General features: G+C 40.3%; 2 protein-coding genes across 9 annotated transcripts in view; one reads left to right on the forward strand and one right to left on the reverse strand.

Moving 5' to 3' along the window:
• Positions 1 to 21,097, reverse strand: part of LOC106092475 (FH1/FH2 domain-containing protein 3) — a 419,829-nt gene that overhangs the window by 9,898 nt on the left and 388,834 nt on the right. For 5 of the 8 annotated variants that reach the window (XM_059364068.1, XM_059364063.1, XM_059364048.1 and 2 more), the window contains 5 exons: positions 19,657 to 19,779; positions 19,426 to 19,581; positions 19,040 to 19,359; positions 15,873 to 16,112; positions 15,570 to 15,796 (listed from right to left, as the gene is read on the reverse strand). In XM_059364068.1, coding sequence (XP_059220051.1) covers positions 15,570 to 15,796; positions 15,873 to 16,112; positions 19,040 to 19,359; positions 19,426 to 19,581; positions 19,657 to 19,779 — 1,066 coding nt within the window. Of the gene's footprint in view, positions 1 to 9,197; positions 9,296 to 9,827; positions 10,133 to 15,569; positions 15,797 to 15,872; positions 16,113 to 19,039; positions 19,360 to 19,425; positions 19,582 to 19,656; positions 19,780 to 21,097 lie in introns of those variants that run through there. The other 3 variants (XM_059364051.1, XM_059364072.1, XM_059364053.1) reach the window with 2 other exon arrangements.
• Positions 72 to 844, forward strand: LOC106092477 (acyl-CoA-binding protein-like). The gene is made up of 3 exons (XM_013259359.2): positions 72 to 105; positions 463 to 490; positions 557 to 844. Exons 2-3 carry the CDS (start codon positions 485 to 487, stop codon positions 800 to 802), a joined length of 252 nt encoding a protein of 83 aa, XP_013114813.1. The 5' UTR covers positions 72 to 105; positions 463 to 484; the 3' UTR covers positions 803 to 844.

Raw genomic sequence — 21,097 nt, forward strand, 5'->3', positions numbered from 1 at the left:
TGTAGTAAAAAGGGGGCCATAATATCGCATCAAAATGTTAAGGTATAAATTGGCCAATATCGGAATACCAAAATATCATTAACACTTTGCTCTCCAAAGTAAAAGGTAAGAAAATCAACATCATTAAGCACAGACAACAATAAATGCTGAAAAAAGCTAACTTTTAGCTGGAACTCCTTATACACAAGGATATAGGGTTAAGCTAGAGTGGCAGTCTATATTCTAGACTATTTTGGTCAGTAGTAGTGATACTACAGTAACAAAAGGCCAGGCCTTTGGTTGAAATCGAACCCACGACCGGCGCACTGGTAATTCGAGCATGCCATAAACTCTGCTACCGGGACGACCCACAAGGACATTACACAGGGTTCAAAGTGTTTAGTCTTCAAGAATTTAGTCTACAATTACATATTAAAACCAACTTGTCAACTAAAATCTTGTTTATTTTTCCTTTATTTCTAGATCTTAAGCACCTCTAAAAGTCATGGATGTAAGTATGATATAAACCAAACTCCTTTCCTTCAATGTATATATCTCCTTTATTTCCTTCTTGCAGTTCGCCACAGCCTCCCAAAAAGCCAAGTCTTTCACCAAGACTCCCCCAGACAATGTCTTCTTGGAGTTCTATGGTCTCTTCAAACAAGCCACCGCCGGTGATTGCAATGTGGCCCAACCTGGTGCTTTGGACTTAAAGGCTAAGGCAAAATGGAATGCCTGGAACAGCCACAAGGGCATGAGCCAAGACGCCGCTAAGACTGCCTATATTGCCACCTATGAGAAATATGCCCCTCAATATGCCTAATTTAGAACCAAAGATTAATGATGTAAAATAAATTTAAATTGAAAAAAAAAAACCAAACATAATTTTTTAATGAAATCATCAAATGGATAATGTGCTGAAACAACATAATTGAAACAAGTAAGAGCGTGCTAAGTACGGCCGGGCCGAATCTTATATACCCTCCACCATGGATCGCATTTGTCGAGTTCTATGCGCGGTATCTTTTTTTAGACAAACATAGAATATTGAACAAGTAAAAGCGTGCTAAGTTCGGCCGGGCCGAATCTTATATACCCTCCACCATGGATCGCATTTGTCGAGTTCTTTTCCCGCCATCTCTTCTTAGGCAAAAAAAGGATATAAAAAAGATTTGCTCTGCTATTAGAGCGATAACAAGATATGGTCCGGTTTAGACCACAATTAAATTATATGTTGGAGACCTGTGTAAAATGTCAGCCAATTCGAATAAAAATTGCGCCCTTTGTGGGCTCAAGAAGTAAAATAGAGAGATCGATTTATATGGGAGCTGTATCGGGCTATATACCGATTCAGACCATAATAAACACGTATGTTAATGGTCATGAGAGAATCCGTCGTACAAAATTTCAGGCAAATCGGATAATAATTGCGACCTCTGGAGGCTCAAGAATTCAAGACCCCAGATCGGTTTATATGGCAGCTATATCAGGTTATGAACCGATTTGAACCATATTTGGCACAGTTGTTGGATATCATAATAAAATACTACGTGCCAAAATTGATTCAAATTGGATATTAATTGCGCCCTCTAGAGGCTCAAGAAGTCAAGACCCAAGATCGGTTTATATGACAGCTATATAAGGTTATGGACCGATTTGAACCATACGTGGCGCAGTTGTTGGACATCGTAACAAAACACGTCGTGCAAAATTTCATTCCAATCCGATAAGAATTGCGCACTCTAGAGGCTCAAGAAGTCAAAACCCCAGATCGGTGTATATGGCAGCTATATCAGGTTATGGACCGATTTGAACCATACTTGGCACAGTTGTTGGATGTAATAACAAAACACGTCGTGCAAAATTTCATTCCAATCGGATAAGAATTGTGCATTCTAGAGGCTCAATAAGTCAAGACCCAAGATCGGTTTATATGGCAGCTATATCAGGTTTTAAACCGATTTGAACCATACTTGGCACAGTTGTTGGATGTCATAACAAAACACGTCGTGCAAAATTTCATCCCAATCGAATAAGAATTGCGCCCTCTAGAGGCTCAAGAAGTCAAGACCCAAGATCGGTTTATATGGCAGCTATATCAGGTTATAAACCGATTTGAACCATATTTGGCACAGTTGTTGGATGTCATAACAAAACACGTCGTGCAAAATTTCATCCCAATCGAATAAGAATTGCGCCCTCTAGAGGCTCAAGAAGTCAAGACCCAAGATCGGTTTATATGGCAGCTATATCAAAACATGGGCCGATATGGCCCATTTTCAATACCAACTGACCTACACTAATAAGAAGTATTTGTGCAAAATTTCAAGAGGCTAGCTTTACTCCTTCGGAAGTTAGCGTGCTTTCGACAGACAGACGGACGGACGGACGGACATGGCTAGATCGACATAAAATTTCACGACGATCAAGAATATATATACTTTATGGGGTCTCAGACGAATATTTCGAGTAGTTACAAACAGAATGTCGAAATGAGTATACCCCCCATCTTATGGTGGAGGGTATAATAAGAACTGTTATGCTATTGCAGCTATATCAAGTTATAGTCCCATTCGGACCATAAATGAATGCGGAACATTGTAGAACTCATTGTGTAATATTTCAGTTCATTCGGATAAGAATTGCGCCTTGTAGGGGCTCTCATGAAGCAAAATCGGGAGATAGGTTTATATGGAAGCTGTATCAAGCTATTGATCGATTCAGACCATATTAAACACGTATATTGAAGGTCATGAGAGAAGCGGTTGCACAAAATGTCACCCAAATCGGATGAGAATTGCGCCCTCTATTGGATCAAGAAGTCAAGATCATAGATCGGTTTATATGACAGCTATACCAGATTATGAACCGATTTCAATCATACAAAGCACATTTGTTAGTTAAATCGGATAAGAATTGCGCCCTCTAGAGGCTCAAGAAGTCAAGACCCATGATCGGTTAATAAGCCAGCTCTATCAAAACATGGACCGATTTTAACCATACTTAGCGTAGTTTTTGGAAGAGATACTACAAAATGACGTGCAAAATTTCAATAAAATCGGATAAGAATTGCGCCCTCTAGAGGCACATGAAGTCAAGACCCAAGATCGGTTTATATGACAGCTATGTCAAAACATGGACCGATTTAAAACATACTTAGCGTAGTTGTTGGAAGTGCTACCAAAACACTACGTGTAAAATTTTAATAAAATCGGATAAGAATTGCGCCCTCTAGAGGCTCAAGAAGTCAAGACCCATGATCGGTTAATAAGCCAGCTCTTTCAAAACATGGACCGATTTAAACCATACTTAGCGTAGTTGCTGGAATAGATACTACAAAATTACGAGCAAAATTTCAATAAAATCGGATAAGAATTGCACCCTCTAGAGGCTCAAGAAGTCAAGACCCAAGATTGGTTTATATGACAGCTATGTCAAAACATGGATCGATTTAAAACAAGCTCAGCGTAGTTGTTGGAAGTGATACCAAAACACTATGTGCAAAATTTCAATGAAATCGGATAAGAATTGCGCCCTCTAGAGGCTCAAGAAGTCAAGACCCAAGATCGATTTATATGACAGCTATATCAAAACATGGATCGATTTAAAACATGCTCAGCGTAGTTGTTGGAAGTGATACCAAAACACTACGTGTAAAATTTCAATAACATCGGATAAGAATTGCGCCCACTAGAGGCTCAAGAAGTCAAGACCCAAGATCGGTTTATATGACAGCTATGTCAAAACATGGATCGATTTAAAACATGCTCAGCGTAGTTGTTGGAAGTGATACCAAAACACTACGTGCAAAATTTCAATGAAATCGGATAAGAATTGCGCCCTCTAGAGGCTCAAGAAGTCAAGAGCCAAGATAGGTTTATATGGCAGCTATATCAAAACATGGACCGATTTGGCCCATTTACAATACCAACCGACCTACGCTAATAAGAAGTATTTGTGCAAAAATTCAAGCGGCTAGTTTTACTCCTTCGAAACTTAGCGTGCTTTCGACAGACAGACGGACGGACGGACAGACGGACATGGCTAGATCGACTTAAAATGACATGAAGATCAAGAATATATATACTTTATGGGGTCTTAGACGCATATTTCGTGGTGTTACAAACAGAATGACGAAATTAGTATACCCCCTATCCTATAGTGGAGGGTATAAAAATTATAATTATAGACTATTGTACTGTCGACAACATCTTCAACCTTACAGCAGTAGTCAATCATAAATTAAGCGAAAAAAAAGGTTTATGCTTACTTCGTAGACATTAAAGCAGCTTTCGATAGAGTGCCAAAAAACCTCCTTACATACAAGCTTCATGATATAGGACTGTCGTCAAAAATCATCGGTTTTGTGGAAAAGATCCATGGAAACACAAAGCCCGCAGTTTGGTCAGGCACCCAAATGTCAGAGTTTTTTGATACTTGTTTTGGCGTATAACAGGGTTTCTTATTGTCGCCAATTCTATTTGCTTTGAATCTCAATGACTTACATAACCATCTTGAGGGCGGTCTTTTCGTAGATGAAACAAACATTCGTAATGTATGCGGATAATATAGTTATAATGGCCGATAGCCCAACGATTTTGTAGCGGATGATAGAAAACCTAGAATCGAACTGAGACAGATGGGGCATGGAAGTGAACCAGACTAAGTCCGAAATAATGGTGTTTACGAAAGGAGGAAAGCTATCTGCGAATGAACAAGTAAAAGCGTGCTAAGTTCGGCCGGGCCGAATCTTGGGAACCCACTACCATGGCTTCCGCTGAAATTTCATAGAAAATAAGTTAAGAGGATCAAGAAGTCAAATCGGGAGATCGGTTTATATGGGAACTATATCAGGTTATAGACCGATACGGACCGTTATAGGCGCAGTTGTTGGAAGTCATAGCAAAATACTAAAGGGTGATTTTTTTGAGGTTAGGATTTTCATGCATTAGTATTTGACAGATCACGTGGGATTTCAGACATGGTGTCAAAGAGAAAGATGATGAGATTTGACATTTCATCATGAATAGACTTACTAACGAGCAACGCTTGCAAATCATTGAATTTTATTACCAAAATCAGTGTTCCGTTCGAAATGTGTTCATTCACCGTAACGTTGCGTCCAACAGCATCTTTGAAAAAATACTGTTCAATGATTCCACCAGCGTACAAACCACACCAAACAGTGCATTTTTTGGGATGCATGGGCAGTTCTTGAACGGCTTCTGGTTGCTCTTCACTCCAAATGCGGCAATTTTGCTTATTTACGTAGCCATTTAACCAGAAATGAGCCTCATCGCTGAACAAAATTTTGTCAAAATTTGAACACATTTCGAACCGAACACTGATTTTGGTAATAAAATTCAATGATTTGCAAGCGTTACTCGTTAGTAAGTCTATTCATGATGAAATGTCAAAACATACTGAGCATCTTTCTCTTTGACACCATGTCTGAAATCCCACGTGATCTGTCAAATACTAATGCATGAAAATCCTAACCTCAAAAAAATCACCCTTTATATACAAAATTTTAACCAAATCGGACAAAAATTGCGGCTTGTAAGGGCTCAAGAAGTCAAATCTCCCGATTTGAGATTTGATGGGTTTATATGATAGGTTATAGACCGATTTAGACCCTACTTGGCACAGTTGTTGGAAGTAGTAACAAAACACTGTATGCAATCCCATGGCAGCCGGTTGTACGCACCGGATTGACCCGATGGAACTCCTCATCGGCAAGGGCTGCCGCCTCAGTGTACGTGATCGTATTTTTTCGTCATGGGAGAGGCACATCCCGGAGTGCCTTCTCCGCACGCTTCTGGTCCGTGCTGGGATTGAAAAGAACTCCGGACCCTGGTTCTGTTCGGTTTGCCAGAACCGCCCCCACCGTCGGTCGGTGTCGGTGAGGTGTAACCGGTGCATGGAGTGGGTACATAGCCGATCTTGCTCTGGCCTCAGTTAACTACGTGAGTATAGTCATACTGGATATGTTGCAAGGTGCTGTACGAACATAGCCAGCAGTGGGTCACAAGAGTCATCGTTGTCGGACTATGTGACCCCCGGACCTCACCCGTGCGGCATTTTACACAACGACAGCATCCCAGCCCCAATAATGCCAGGCCAGTGCCGGGAAGTGTATAATTTTTGCAACTAAACTGCGACGGTCTTCGTGGCAAGATCGATCGATGAGTCGGAAGAGCATATTGGTCGCAGCAATCCAGGGGACAAAGCTGACCAACACCTGCAGCTTGCACAGTTGTCACGGATACAATGTGCTATGTAAGGATCGCTCAAGGAATGTAGGTGAGGGATTGGCCTTCGTGATACACCATGCCGTGCAATATAGACCCATCTCGCCTGCGCCTGGTGCTAGTGACCCCTACATGGAATGCATGGGGATAGCAGTCAGGTCCGGTACTGCCGAGATAGACCTATATAACGTGTACATAAAGCCGGTTAGTAGCTGTGCCCCAATTAATGGCCAAGCTTACAACCCTGACATAAGTGGTTTACTATCTGGCCTTAATCGTCTGGTTCTAGTGGATTTTAATGCGCATCACATTCACATCACATGGCGTTCCCGTCTAGGTAACGACCAGCGTGACAGAGCAGATTGAAGGCTCCACTTTTTGTACGGTGAATGAGGATGCCCCCACTAGGATTACGAGGAGGTGCAGCAGCTCGCCAGACATCTCTATGGCATCCCTTGATCTCCTGAGTGACGTATCCTGGCAAGCCGTCAGCTCCTTGGGATCAGACCACCTCCCCATAATTCTTACCATCGACCGACCACCCGCCTTTATAACCTCTGAGCGCCGAACGTTTATCAATCAGAAGAAGGCCGATTGGGCTGGCTTCAGAGAGTATACCAATCGCCGCTTCAGTGAACTACCACCCCCCTCGCATGTGCTAGTTGCCGAGAGGAAATTCCGAGACATCATTAACGCAGCAGCCGTTCGCTTTATACCAGCCGGTCGAATACCCCAGGTGCGGCCCAATTAACCGGCGCAGGTAGAGGTATTCACAGACGAGCGTGAAGGGATTCGTTGTGTGGAATCGGCGAGCTGAATCTGAAAACTAACAGAGTAGTCAACGAACATAAGCAAAATATGTTGCTGGAACACTTAGAGTCAATGTAACTTAGGTGCCGGCTTAGGCAAGTTGTGGTCTAAAGTTAAGTCACTCTCGAACCCCAGTAGACGGGATGACAGGACCTCTGTCACTTTTGGCGAAGTAACCTTATGCCTCTGAACATTGTGGCTAGACAAATCGCAGCGACCACTGCTGTGAGGTAAAGGGAGCTTTCTCTTTGATCATGTAGTGACTACGGACACTGTGTTATTCAATATCCGAAGTTCCAGGTAGTGTGGTTTACTCCCTACCCGAGCCGCTTTTTGGTAAGAAGTACTGTACCAGTATTCCTAAAAGAACCGATTGGAATCATGATATCCCTGGCAACAGAAGTTACATAGATTTCTTTGCGGATGGTTCCAAACTAAACGTGGGATTTGGGGTGTACTCTAAAGAACTAGAGCTGGTCATATCGAAAAGGTTACCCGACCACTGCAGTTTCAAGCGGAGATCCTTACAATTAAGGAGGTGATGGAATGGCTAAGATATAATGTCATTACAACGATTGGCATTAATATCTTCTCAGACAGCCATGTAGCCATAAAATCACTGGAGAACGTATTGCTGAACATAACATCCGCCCTCGACTGTCGCAGATCTCACAACAAGATGGCTGAACAGTTCAAAATTCACCTGTTCTGGATGCCGGGCCACAGAGATATACCAGGGAATTCTAAAGCAGACGAGCTTGAGAGACTAGGAACTACCCTACACATTTCAGCGATACAGGAATCTGTGGGTATGCCTCTAGGGACATTTGAGCTAAGTTTTCAGGACCAGGCCCGAAGGGCAACGAATGATAGATGGTCACAAAGAGGGGGCTGTAAGCATTCCAAAACTATGTGGCCTCATCGAGACTTGAAGAGGTCTACTGCTTTGCTGTCATTGGCTAGAACAGACGTCTCAATCATTGTGTCCGGTATGACAGGTTTCTGTCCAATCAGTGAAGGTTGCCAGCAACGAAGTTTGCAGAAGCTGTAGCGACATCAAGAAAGAAGACATTATAGAACACCTTCTGTGTGTGTGTCCCGCACTAGCAGTCTGTCTGATTTAGCGGATGTGAACATTCGCAAGTTGTTGGGGGTTTTAAAGCGATCTGAATGGTTCAACGGTAGGAACTAGAAGGCGTCATCCTTCTTCTGTTCCTGTGGTATCACAATGGACGAAAACGTCTAAGTGAGTTTGATGGCAGACTGCCACTTAAATCTAACCTAACCTATGATTAAAGGTGGTTTACATATATACCCGAGGTGGTGGGTATCCAAAGTTCGGCCCGGCCGAACTTAACGCCTTTTCACTTGTTTGGTATATTATTGAATTTGTCTGTTCGTGTCGTCCTCAATGCGGCTGTGATGCACAAACAAGCCATCCTTTGGATCCGGTTAAGTATTGAGCAGTAGGTGGACTTTTGAAAAGCCGTCCACCAGACCAAAACACCATATAGCATAATAGGTTTCGACAACAGCAGTATATACCCAATGCATGCCACGCGGTCTAAAGCCCCAACTTTGGCCAATGGCTCTCTTGCAGGTGTATGGGGCAAGTGTGGCCTTTCTTGCCCTTTCCAAAATGTTGGATTTGAAGTTCAGTTTCCAGTTCAGCAAAACACCCAGGTATTTTGCGCTTTCTGTGTTCGACCCCAACAGCGTTGAATGTCAGTCCACGGAGGCATGCATGCAATGCACGATTCACTATTCAATAGACACTTAACGGATGTAGGACAAGAATAGACAAAAGCATTTTTTTCGTTACATTATTTGTAGCTTAAAAAAAAAACTGTTGACTTGCATTCTCAGAATATGATTTTGAAATTTCAAGGAAAAATATCAGCAATGTATTTTAAAATTTTTTATTTATAAAATTACAATCTTTGTCAATGTATTAGTACGAATTTTTTCAAAATATGCTAACTTTGTGCATAAATGAAACATCACATGCAAATTTTAGTAAGAAAATTTATAGAAAAAAAAAAAAAACAAACAATAAAATCCATTTTAAAAATTCCAAGGCAAAACACGAAAAAAATGGCAAATTCAACGGAACTCAAACAAACAAGGGAAATAAATGGAAAAAAAGAAATGACTAACCATTAAAGCCAAAACTCAAAAAAGCTAGATTGGAAAACAAATCTATGCTGTTGTTACTCTTTCAACTGTAAATCCTTCGCGGGTACGTGAACGCTTCACTTCATTGAAATGAATTTTCCAATTGGTTTCAAAACGTGAGGGAAGTGAGAATAAAAGGGCATTTCGTTTTTTTTTTTTTTTTGAAGTGGGGTTGTGGTGTGAGTTTTGGGCGAAACCCCATTCATTGAGTTGTTCATTGAATAATGAATGGAGATGATTGATGGAAAAATGGTTTTTGTTTTTTTTGGTTTTTTTTTTTTTTGGTTTGGGGAAATGAAAAGGAAAAGTGTTAACCAAATACAGCCACGATACACACACACACAACAACAACAAAAACGAAAATGCATCCAGCGGTTGATAGAATATGAAACCAATGACATTGAGTGTGAAGAAGTGATGAAAATAAGTTGTTTTTTTTATGAAAAATAAAAAAAGGAAACAAAATTATTATCGAAAAGAAAAAACAAAGAATGAAGAGATTACAAAATTAATACCCAAAAAAAAAGGTGATACAAACAACAAATATTTAAAAATTAAACCAATACAAGGAAAATTTGCTATATCAAAATATTTTTCATTAATCTAAGTTAATTGTTTTTTGTACATTTATTTCTCTAAACATCAAGTATTTTGTTTATACAACGTTTTAGCAGACTGTGCAAGAGAACAAATTTCGTTGCCTACTTTAGGGAAATATTTTTATTGTCATTGCGGATAACACAAATGTTTATGACTGACTTTTTTTAATAATATTTTAAATTTGTAAAGATATTTCGCTGACACACATGACATGATTTAACACCACAGAATTGTGAAAAACATGTTGTTTACAAAACAAAATTGGATTATCACTTAATAATGCGAGTGTTCGTCATGTATGGTATCAAAGCAGAAACCTAAAGTGTGTATTTAAAAAAATCCAAGAAAATGTTTTTATTTTACCATCACACAGTAATTCTATATAGATTTAAACCCATTTTCAGATTAATTCACAATTCGTGAGACAAAAAAGAAAACAAATGACAAAAAATCCGATCAAAAGTATATAATTGTTCCATCAATCTAAAAATAGAGATATATTTTAATTATACCCTCCACCGTGGGATGGGGGTATACTAATTTCGTCATTCCGTTTGTAACTACTCGAAATATTCATCTGAGACCCCATAAAGTATATATATTCTTGATCGTCGTGACATTTTATGTCGATCTAGCCATGTCCGTCGGTCTGTCCGTCCGTCCGTTAACTTTCGAAGGAGTAAAGCTAGCTTCTTGAAATTTTGCACAAATACTTCTTATTAGTGTAGGTCGGTTGGGATTGTAAATGGGCCGTATCGGTCCATGTTTTGATATAGCTGCCATATAAACCGATCTTGGGTCCTGACTTCTTGAGCCTCTAGAGGGCGCAATTCTTATCCGATTGGAATAAAATTTTGCACGACGTGTTTTGTTATGATATCCAACAAATGTGCCAAGTATGGATCAAATCGGTGCACAACCTAAAATAGCTGCCATATAAACCGATCTTGTGTCTTGACTTCTTGAGCCTCTAGAGGGCGCAATTCTTAGCCGATTGAAATGAAATTTTGCACGACGTGTTCTGCTATGACTTCCAACAACTGTGCTAAATTAGGTTCAAATTGGTAAATAACCAGATATAGCTGCCATATAAACCGATCTGGGATCTAGACTTCTTGAGCCTCTAGAGGGAGCAATTATTATCCGATTTGTTTGAATACGTGTTTATTATGGTCTGAATCGGTCTATAGCCTGATACAGATCCCATATAAATCGATCTCTCTGTTTACTTCTTGAGCCCCTAAAGGTCGCAATTCTTATTCGAATTGGCTGACATTTTACACAGGTCTCCAACATATAGTTTAATTATGGTCCGAACCGGACCAAATCTTGATATCGCTTTATTAGCAGAGCAAATCTTTTTCTTTATCTTTTTTTGCCTTAGAAGAGATGTCGGGAAAAGAACTCGACAAAATGCGATCCATGGTGGAGGGTATATAAGATTCGGCCCGGCCGAACTTAGCACACTTTTACTTGTTTTTATACTCACCAACACAGGCTGGGGGTATACTAATCTAGTCATTCCGTTTGTCATGCCTCGAAATATTGATCTAGGACCCCATAAAGAATATATACTCTTGATCGTCTCGACATTCTGAGTCGAACTAGCCATATACGTCCGCCCGTCTGTCGAAATCACGATAGCGGTCGAACGCGTGAAGCTAGCCGCTTGAAATTTTGCACAGATACTTAAAATTGAGGTAGGTCATCATGGATTGCAAGTGGGCCATATGGATTCAAATTTGAATATAGCTCCCATATAAACCAATTTCCCGATTTGACTTCTTGAGCCGCTGGAAGCTGCAATTTTTGTCCGATTTGGCTGATAGTGTTCTGTTATGACTTCCAACAACTGTACCAAGTGACGTCCAAATCGGTCTATAACCTGATATAGCTCCCATATAAACCGATCTTCCGGTTTGAGTTCTTGAGCTCCTGAAAACCTTATTTTCCATCCGATTTGGCTGAAATTTTGTCCATAGTGTTCAATTTAGACGTCCAACATCTGAGCCAAGTACGGTCCAAATCGGTCTATAACCTTGAATTCTTGAGCCTCTGGAAGCCAGAAATTTCATCCAATTTGAATGAAATTTTGCACATTGTCTTCTGTTATGACTTCCAACAACTGTGTACGGTTCGAATCGGTCTACAATCTAATAAAGCTCCCATATTAACCCGGTTTGATTTCTTGAGCTCCTGGAAGCCGCATGTGATGTCTTATTATGGCTTCCAACATCTGAGACAAGTACGGTCCGAATCGCTCTATAACCTGGTATAGCTCCCATATAAACCGATCTCCGGATTTGACTTCTTGAGCCCCTGGAAACCTTAATTTCCATCCGATTTGGCTGACATTTTGCACCTAGTCATCTGTTATGACTTTCAATAACAGCCTAGTACGGTCTGAATCGGATTATAACATGATATAGCTCCCATATAAACCGATCTCCCGGTTTGACTTCTTGAGCTCCTGGAAGCCGCAAGTTTCAACCGATTTAGCTGAAATATTGCATGCGGTGTTTAGCTATGACTTCCAACAACTGAGCCAAGTACGGTTTAAATCGATCTATAACCTGATATAGCTCCTATATAAACCGATCTTCTGATTTGACTTCTTGAGTCCCTGGAAGCCGCAATTGTTGTCCGATTGGTTGCGATTTTGCATGTGGTGTTCCGCTATGACTTCCCACAACTTTCTGAAGTACGGTCCAAATCGGTCAAGAACATGATATAGCTCCCATATAAACCGATCGCCCGATTTGACTTCTTGAGCCCTTACAAGCTGCGATTTTCATCCGATTTGGCTGACATTTTATGTTATGTACGGTGCCAAGTACGGTCCAAATCGGTCTTTAACCAGATATACCTCCCATATTTTAGCAGTCCCAAGATTCGGCCCGGCCGAACTTAGCTCGCTTTTACTTGTTATACCCTACAACACTTCTGTGGAACAGAGTATTAAAACTTTGTGTATTTGTTTGTAACACCCAAAAGGAAGAGAGATGGACCCATTGATGAGTATACCGATCGACTCAGAATCACTTTCTGATTCGATTTAGGTATGTCCGTCTGTCCATGTTAATTTGTGTACAAAGTACAGGTCGCAATTTGCATCCGATCGTTTAAAAATTTGGTACAGGCATGTTTTTCGGCCTAGAGATGAAGCCTGTTGAAATTGGAAAAATCGGTTCAGATTTAGATATAGCTCCCATATATATGGGAGCAATATGCAGTAGTATTGCAATAAAATGGTCATTTGTCAACCGATTCTCTCGAAAGTTGGCAGGTAGGATTTTCTATTGACTCTCGATTAATACTGGCGAATTTCATAGAAATCGGTTCAGATTTCGATATAGCTCTCATATATGTATATCGCCCGATTTTCACTCCTAGAGCCACTGCAAGCGCATTTATTGACAAATCTCCCCAAAACTTTGTACAACGCTTTCCTCGATGACTACCACAATATCTACAAAGTTTAGTCGAAATCGGTTCAAATTTAGATATAGCACCCATATATATGTTCGTCCAATTTGCAGTAATATTGCAATAAAATGGTCATTTGTGAACCGATTCTCTCGGAATTTGACAGGAAGGATTTTCCATTGACTCTCGGCATTACTGTTACTATTGACTCTCGACGATTTCATAGAAATCGGTTCAGATTTAGATATAGCTCTCACATATGTATATCGCCCGATTTTCACTCCTAGAGCCACTGCAAGAGCATTTATTGATCAATTTCCCCAAAACTTTGTACAACGCTTTTCTCGACGACTTCCACAATATCTACAAAATTTAGTCAAAATCGGTTCAGATTTAGATATAGCTCCCATATATATGTTCGTTCAATTTGCAGTAATATTGCAATGGTCATTTGTGAACTGATTCTCTCAAAATTTGGCAGGAAGGATTTTCTTATGACTCTGGAAATTACTGGTGAATTTCATAGAAAGTTTCAGATTTAGATATAACTCTTTTATATTTATATATATATCGCCCGATTTTTACTCCTGGAGCCAGGTTCGTATTCTATACTCAAATACCATTTATTTGAGACCCATATTGCCATAGTCAGTAAATAAGTCCTATTTGGGGGTGTTTTGGGGGAAGGGATGGACCCCAGAAACTTGGTCCCACATTTGGATATAAGATGCGTATTCTACTCGCAAATACCTTTCATCTGAGTCCCATATTATCATGGTCGGTAAAAATGTCCGATTTAGGGGTGGTCCCCCAAACACTTGGTCCGACAATTGGATATCAGATAAGTTTTCTTATCTTAAATATTTTTCATTTGAGTTTCAAATTGTCGTGCGTGATCTCCGAGATCTATCATTTTTGAAAATTAGGGTAAGGGGGAGGGTCCGTCCTCCTTCAGATTTCAAAAAATTTAGTACCCTTTTTTCACCACGGGATCATAAGCTACCAAACCCTTCATCAGCAGCGGATTTTGATAAATTACCCTGTCAATTATAGTAAGAATTGATAATTGACTGAAAAAGTTAAGGTATTAAAGAAACTTTTCAATAATGACTCATCAATGAAACTACTTTTTTTGACCAAAAAAATCCACTTTTTCACATTTTTTTACTCCAAACTGTGTAATTTTTAATCGACTTATCGGATGCTGACGCATACTACAGCAAGAATAGGTTAAGTTTAGGTGACAGTCTGCCATCAGTCATCACCACTGCGTGCTGCAGTGCGACAACTGTTTGGCGAGAAGTTTTTATGTGGCTGCCATACCATTATTTCAAATGGCATAGTTCTTCACAAATGTCGCCAGCGTTCGGAGGGGATAACCACCGCTTAACAGTTTTTATTTTTCTGATGTTCTTGCCAGGATTCGAACAGAGGCGATCAGCGTCATATGCGGACATCTTAACCTCTGCGCTACGATGGCTTCTCAGATAGCTTTAAAAACCCAACAACTTGCGAATGTTCACATCCGCTAAATCCGACAAGTTCTCAAAGAAATGAGAGCTAAAAGTGGAACTCCTTCTGACTGCTAGTGCGAGACACACTCACAGAAGGTGTTCTATAGTCTCTTCTTCCTCGAAGTGCTCACAGCTTCTGCAAAAATTGTTACTTGAAACCTTCAGTCTGTCAGCATGTTTTCCGATCAGTTAGAGACCTGACATGACGGACACAATGACTGAAATGTCAGTTCTATGCACCGATAGCGAAGCGATAGACCTCTTCAAGTCAAGACCACATAATTTTGGAATGTTCATCAAATGTTCGCAGCTAAGCTTCTCGAAACAGCAATGAACACCACACAGATCGGACCTCAATGGTCCAGCCTGTGTGAGCACCACATAGGGGGTGGGTGAAATAATTAATAACGGTTTGGTATTAAAACCAATAACGGTCTGCTGCTAGAACCAATAACAGATTGGTATTAAAAGCAATACCAGTTTGGTAATAAATTTAATACCAAAAGGTACTAATCATTTTGTTTTTCATCCATCCGGTATTGTTTTTATACCATACGGTGTTGCTTTACTATCAATACCGTATGATACTGAAATCAGCAAGTTTGATATCAACTTTTCTCTGTGTGTTTTTACGTATATACTTTGGAAGGTCACAGATTCAGATTCCAAAGCATTGCAAACGGATAGGTATAAAACGATATGCAATTTCAATCCTAACTTGTCTCAAACGAATTCAATTAATCTGGATGTGGGTTTCAAATTTCTACTAAACTAGAAATCTACTACAATATGCATTTACAGCACTACAACTTACATGACTTTCTATCAGCGTGACGCGTGCGCTTCCGCTCTCTGGGTGTTGTTCGATTTCCAGGTGCTTTGGTGGCAGTCTTAACCAATGACTCTAATATCTCATCATCGCCATCGGTGAAATTCTCTTCACTTTGACGCATTTGAGGAGATCGCAAATTCTCAGCACGTCGACGACGCCATGTCAAGGTACCATCGGCACTATCAGCACTGGGCGTACCCAATAGTTCTCTAAAAAAGGAACAAAAAAACGACAAGGATCAGATTTGGAACTTTACTCTGTATATTCTTCTTGGTGACGTCTTACTTCAGTTCAGCATCTTGTTTATCTTCTTTGGTTTTAAACTTGGCTATGTCAACAATAAGCTTTCCTCTGGTCTTATTTCTTTCCCGATGATTTGCCTTCTTTTCAATTTGCTGCTGTACTCTCTCACGTGTAGTGCGATATTCCAAAGCAAATTCGGAAAGAATGCGGCAGAACTCATTGGGACGGGAATCGGCAACACTGTGTTGGGGTACACCCAGCCAAAGAAGGAATTTGCGGTATCTGAAATTATGGAACAAGAAATAGTAGAAATATTCACCAACAAGTTTGTAAAAGTAATGGCATAAAATATATGGGTTGCCCAAAAAGTAATTGCGGATTTTTTAAATGTAAAAGCATTTTTAATAAAACTTAGAATGAACTTGAATCAAATATACTTTTTTTACACTTTTTTTCTAAAGCAAGCTAAAAGTAACAGCTGATAACTGACAGAAGAAAGAATGCAATTACAGAGTCACAAGCTGTGAAAAAATTTTTCAACGCCGACTATGTGAAAAATCCGCAATTACTTTTTGGGCAACCCAATAATATTGATACACTGAGAAAACGAAAAATGAAATACTAAAAAACAACTTTTTTATACAACAAATTACTAATATGTTTGTTTGGATACACAAATGATCATCTATGAAAGTGATTGGGCACCTAAGAGTTTAGTTGCATATGGCAACACTGATTTATCATTTATTCCTTTTTATACCCACCACCACACATCGTAATATCCATGTGTTCTTGATCGTCGTTGTTGTTGTTGTAGCAGTTTGTTGTGTTCTATCTTTCGTCTGTTTGATTCTGTTGAGTGTCAAGACCTAGAAACTCTGCGACTAAGATGGGGTGCGTTCACAGCGATCTGGGTCTGGCTAGGCTGTTAAACAGATGACGTGTACCGTGCGGTCCCTGGTTACAATCGGGGCATACATCTTGCACGTCGACATCAATCCTTGCTCTGTAGGAGTTGAGGTGGCTGCATCTGCCGGAAGGTAATTCAGTCAGAACTACTCTGGTTTGCCGGGGAGATCAATTTCTTCAAGTGCAATGGGAGGCGGTCGTTCTCCAAGGACTATATTCACCCGGTAGCCATTTATCGCATCTGCTGCCGTGTCTGCATGAATGTTGTCTAGACTTGCTTGATATCCTGCATGATCTTGATGTTCTCTCTTGTAACGCTGAACCTCACGCTCTAGATCATGTAGATCGACCTTGAGGCTTCTGGGCCGTTGATATCTATCCACAAGGTGATGATTTGGATGGTCTCTGCGATAACAGCCCAAAAGGTATTGCTTAGACAGCATATAGTTATGTCTTCAGATGGAGGTGGTCCACATGAGATCTGAGGAGACAGCCCGTCGTAGTTCGGAGGGCGGCATTCTGACAGATCTGAATAATATTCCACTGCGTGTCACACACAGGCGCTGCACAACTTACCGCAGAACGGCCAGTTGTTTTGTACGTGGTCAACAAGGTTTCTTTGTCCGCACCCCAAGTGCTGCCAGCAAGTGACTTGAGGACCTTGTTTCTACTTTTGACTTTATCGCAAAAGTCTAAGGCACGTTGGGGAGAATGTGTAAGAGCTGTCAAATGTGATGCCAAGTATTTTGGGACACTTGGAATCGACCATCACAGTCAGCTCAGTATTTACCTCACGCGTATTTGTAGTGAACAATGTGACTGAAGATTTGGTGGCAGATATCTTCGGATTTCTTGTAGCGAAATATGAGGCAAGTTCGTTGAGGTAGACGTTCAACCTATCGCAGATGTCAACAATGGGTGGGGGGCCTGATGCCATGATCGTACAATCGTTCGCATATGATACGATCTCTATGCCGTCTGAAGATGGTGGAATGGAGGATAGGTAAAGGTTAAACAGTGCCGAAGATTTGACCCCACCTTGGGGAACTCCCTATTTTACTCTACGGTGCTTCGACTTCTTATCCCTAAATTCCACAAATGACTGGCGACCACACAGATAATTCCCGACCCAGTGTTTCAGGCCTGACTGAAGGGACGTGCTGGCGATGTCCTCAAATAGTTTGGCATGGCTGACCGTGTCGAATTCTTTCGATAGGTCCAGCACCACGAGGACCGTCCTATCACATGGCCTGGGCTGATTGAAGCCACGGTCGTCGTAAAAATCTAAGACAATCTAGCCATGTCCGTCCCTCTATCTGTTGAAATCACGCTACAGTCTTTAAAAATAGAGATATTGAGCTGAAATTTTGCACAGATTCTTTTTTTGTCCATAAGCAGGTTCGGACTATATCTTGATATATCCCCCATATAGACCGACCCGTCGATTTAGGGTCTTAGGCCCATAAAAGCCACATTTATTATCTGATTTTGCAGAAATTTGGAACAGTGAGTTGGGTTGGGGCCTTCGACATTCTTCTTCAATTTCAGCGAAGAATCTTACTCTCAAATACTCCAAGCACTGCCTCATCTGCTTTCACAAGTATCTATGCTTCAGAACCATATAACAGCACGGGTAGTATCAGTGTCTTGTATGGTGTAATCTTCGTCTGTCGAGAGGTGGCCTTCTTTCTAAACGATAGACCTATAAAAGCCACATTTAATGTCCGATGTCGCCGAAATTTGGGACTGTGAGTTGTGTTAGGGCCTTCGACATTCTTTTTCCATTTGGTCCACATCGGTTCGGATTTGCATATAGCTGCCACATATACCGACCTCTCGATTTAAAGTCTAGGCCCCATAAAAAGCGATTTGTAATCCGATTTCGCTGAAATTTGACACAGGGACTTATGTTAGGCTTTTCGACATTCGTGTCGTATATGGTTCAGATCGGCCTATATTTGGATGTAGCTTCCATAAAGACCAATATTTTGTTCTACAAAATTAAACAATGACTTTTACTTATCACTCAATGTCTGTGTCGAATTTGGTCCAAATCGGACCATACTTCAATATAGCTGCTACGGTGGCATTAGTTATGAATTTTTTACCGGACTGTGACGAAAGGTGGTTTACATATATACCCGAGCTGATGGGTATCGAAAGTTGGTCACGCGGTATTAATCATAATACTTTTTTTTTAGGGAACATCACTTTTGCAGGACATTAATTTCATAATCCATATATTTTTTTTTTTCTTTTTACTGTAAAAATTTGAGTTCCTATGTATCTTAAATACCTACCTATTCATCACTCTCCTGTGCACAATTTGCAAAATGATTATTCTCTCTGCACAATCGGCCAAAAAGTCCACCAATTTCTGTTGTAATTGAGGCGGACAATCATGTTTGCACATCAATTTCAGACGATCCCAGGATGCTTTACATTCATTCTCCAACTGAGAGAGATTATAAGCCAAATCGTTGAAGTCAGCTTTCGAAGCACGAGTTATGGGACCAATTTCCGAATATAAGTCCGTTGTTTCCATACCCGATTCCATGACAATGTGGCATAAATGATGTAGTAAAGAATGTTTGTGTACGGTATCCTTAACCTCAGGAACCTGAGAAGGCAAAATCAAAGCATGGTGAATTCATAAATCAAAGATGGAACATTTTAATCCACATACCTTAGCTAAATACTCGATTTGGAAACCCTTGACGGGGGCACCATTCAAAAATATGCCCACTGACAATAATGTAGAGAGAATACATTTGAATGTAGGATTGTTTCGTAGAATTTCGATGCCATGTTTTAAATCCATCAAAGGTTCAGCAATTTCTTTCTGTAATACGAAAAAAATAGGTTTATACAGAGTTAAACAGAGTTGAAACATATGTACGAACAATAGATCACTTACCTCACTATTATCAAAATCTAAACGGAATGCCCATAATCTTAATCTAGCTGCCAATTCTGAGATGGATGCCAATGTCAGAAGAAATTGCTCCGCACTGCCCAAAGGTAGTTCAGGATTAGCCATCTGAAAGAGGAAAAATAAATAATCAAAATAAGCTAAGAAATGCAAAAAAAAAAAAACAAGTAAAAGGGTGCTAAGTTTGGCCGGGCGACATACTGGGAACCCACCACCATGGATTCTGTACCAAATAAATTTGGTTGAAGGACATACTTTCATTCTACATACCAAAATTCTCCAAGCCAGAAAAAAATTAAAGCTTCTAGGAACCGAACAAGGGCGATCGAGAGACCGATTTACATAGGAGCTATTGAGTACAGTTGTTGAAAGTCATAACAGAACACAACATGCAAAATTTCAGCCAAATCGGACAAAAATTGCTGCTTGTAAGGGCTCCAGAGGTCAAATTGGGAGAACTGTTTATATGGGAGCTATATCTGGTAATAGACCGATTCGGACCGTACTTGGAAGACATAACGGAATACTACATGCAAAATTTCAGTCAAATCGGACAACATTTTTGGCTCCAGAGGCTCAAGAAGTCAACTCGGGAGATCGCTTTATATGGGAGCTATATCAGGTTTAAGACCGATTTGGACTTTACTTAGTACAGTTGTTAAAAGTATTAACAGAACACTACATGCAAAATTTTCAAAGGCTCAAGAAGTCAAATCGGGAGATCGGTTTATATGTTAGCTCCGAACGACTCAGAATGTCAAGACTATCAACAATATATAAACTTTATGGGATCTTAGACGAATATTTCGAGGTGTTACAAACGGAATGACTAGATTAGTATACCCCCTATGGTGGTAGGAAGTAGATCGTTGGGAATTTTAACTGAGCCATAGCGGATCAGATTTGGATATAGCCCCCATTATAAACCGATCCCCGATCTCTTGAGCCTCAAGATTTAGCTGAAATTTAACACAAGGACTTCTGTTCTGACTTCCAATAACCGTGCCCCATATAAACAGATCCTCAGATTTGACTTCTGGAGCCCCAAAGCCTCAATTTTCTTCCGATTTGGCAGTAATTTCGCACAATGGTTTGTGGTATAACTTTCAACACCTAGACTAGGCATGAGCCGAATCGGTCTTTAAACTGATATAGCCCCCATATAAAACGATCCTCAGATTTGACCACCTAGGCCCCTTGATGCCTCAATTTTCAACTGATTTAGCTAAAATTTGGCACAAAGGCTACTGCTATGACTTTCAACATCCGTGCTAAGTATAATCCAAATTGGTCAATAAATTGATATAGCCCCCATTTTAACCCTATCCTCTGATTTGAATTCTTGAGCCCCTAGACGCCTCAATTATCTTCCGATTTGGTACGTAAAGTAGACTTATGCCTTCCAACATTCGGACCAAATCTTACC

This window comes from Stomoxys calcitrans, chromosome 1 (assembly GCF_963082655.1).
Source record: "Stomoxys calcitrans chromosome 1, idStoCalc2.1, whole genome shotgun sequence".
In the NCBI taxonomy this organism is placed as follows: domain Eukaryota; kingdom Metazoa; phylum Arthropoda; class Insecta; order Diptera; family Muscidae; genus Stomoxys; species Stomoxys calcitrans.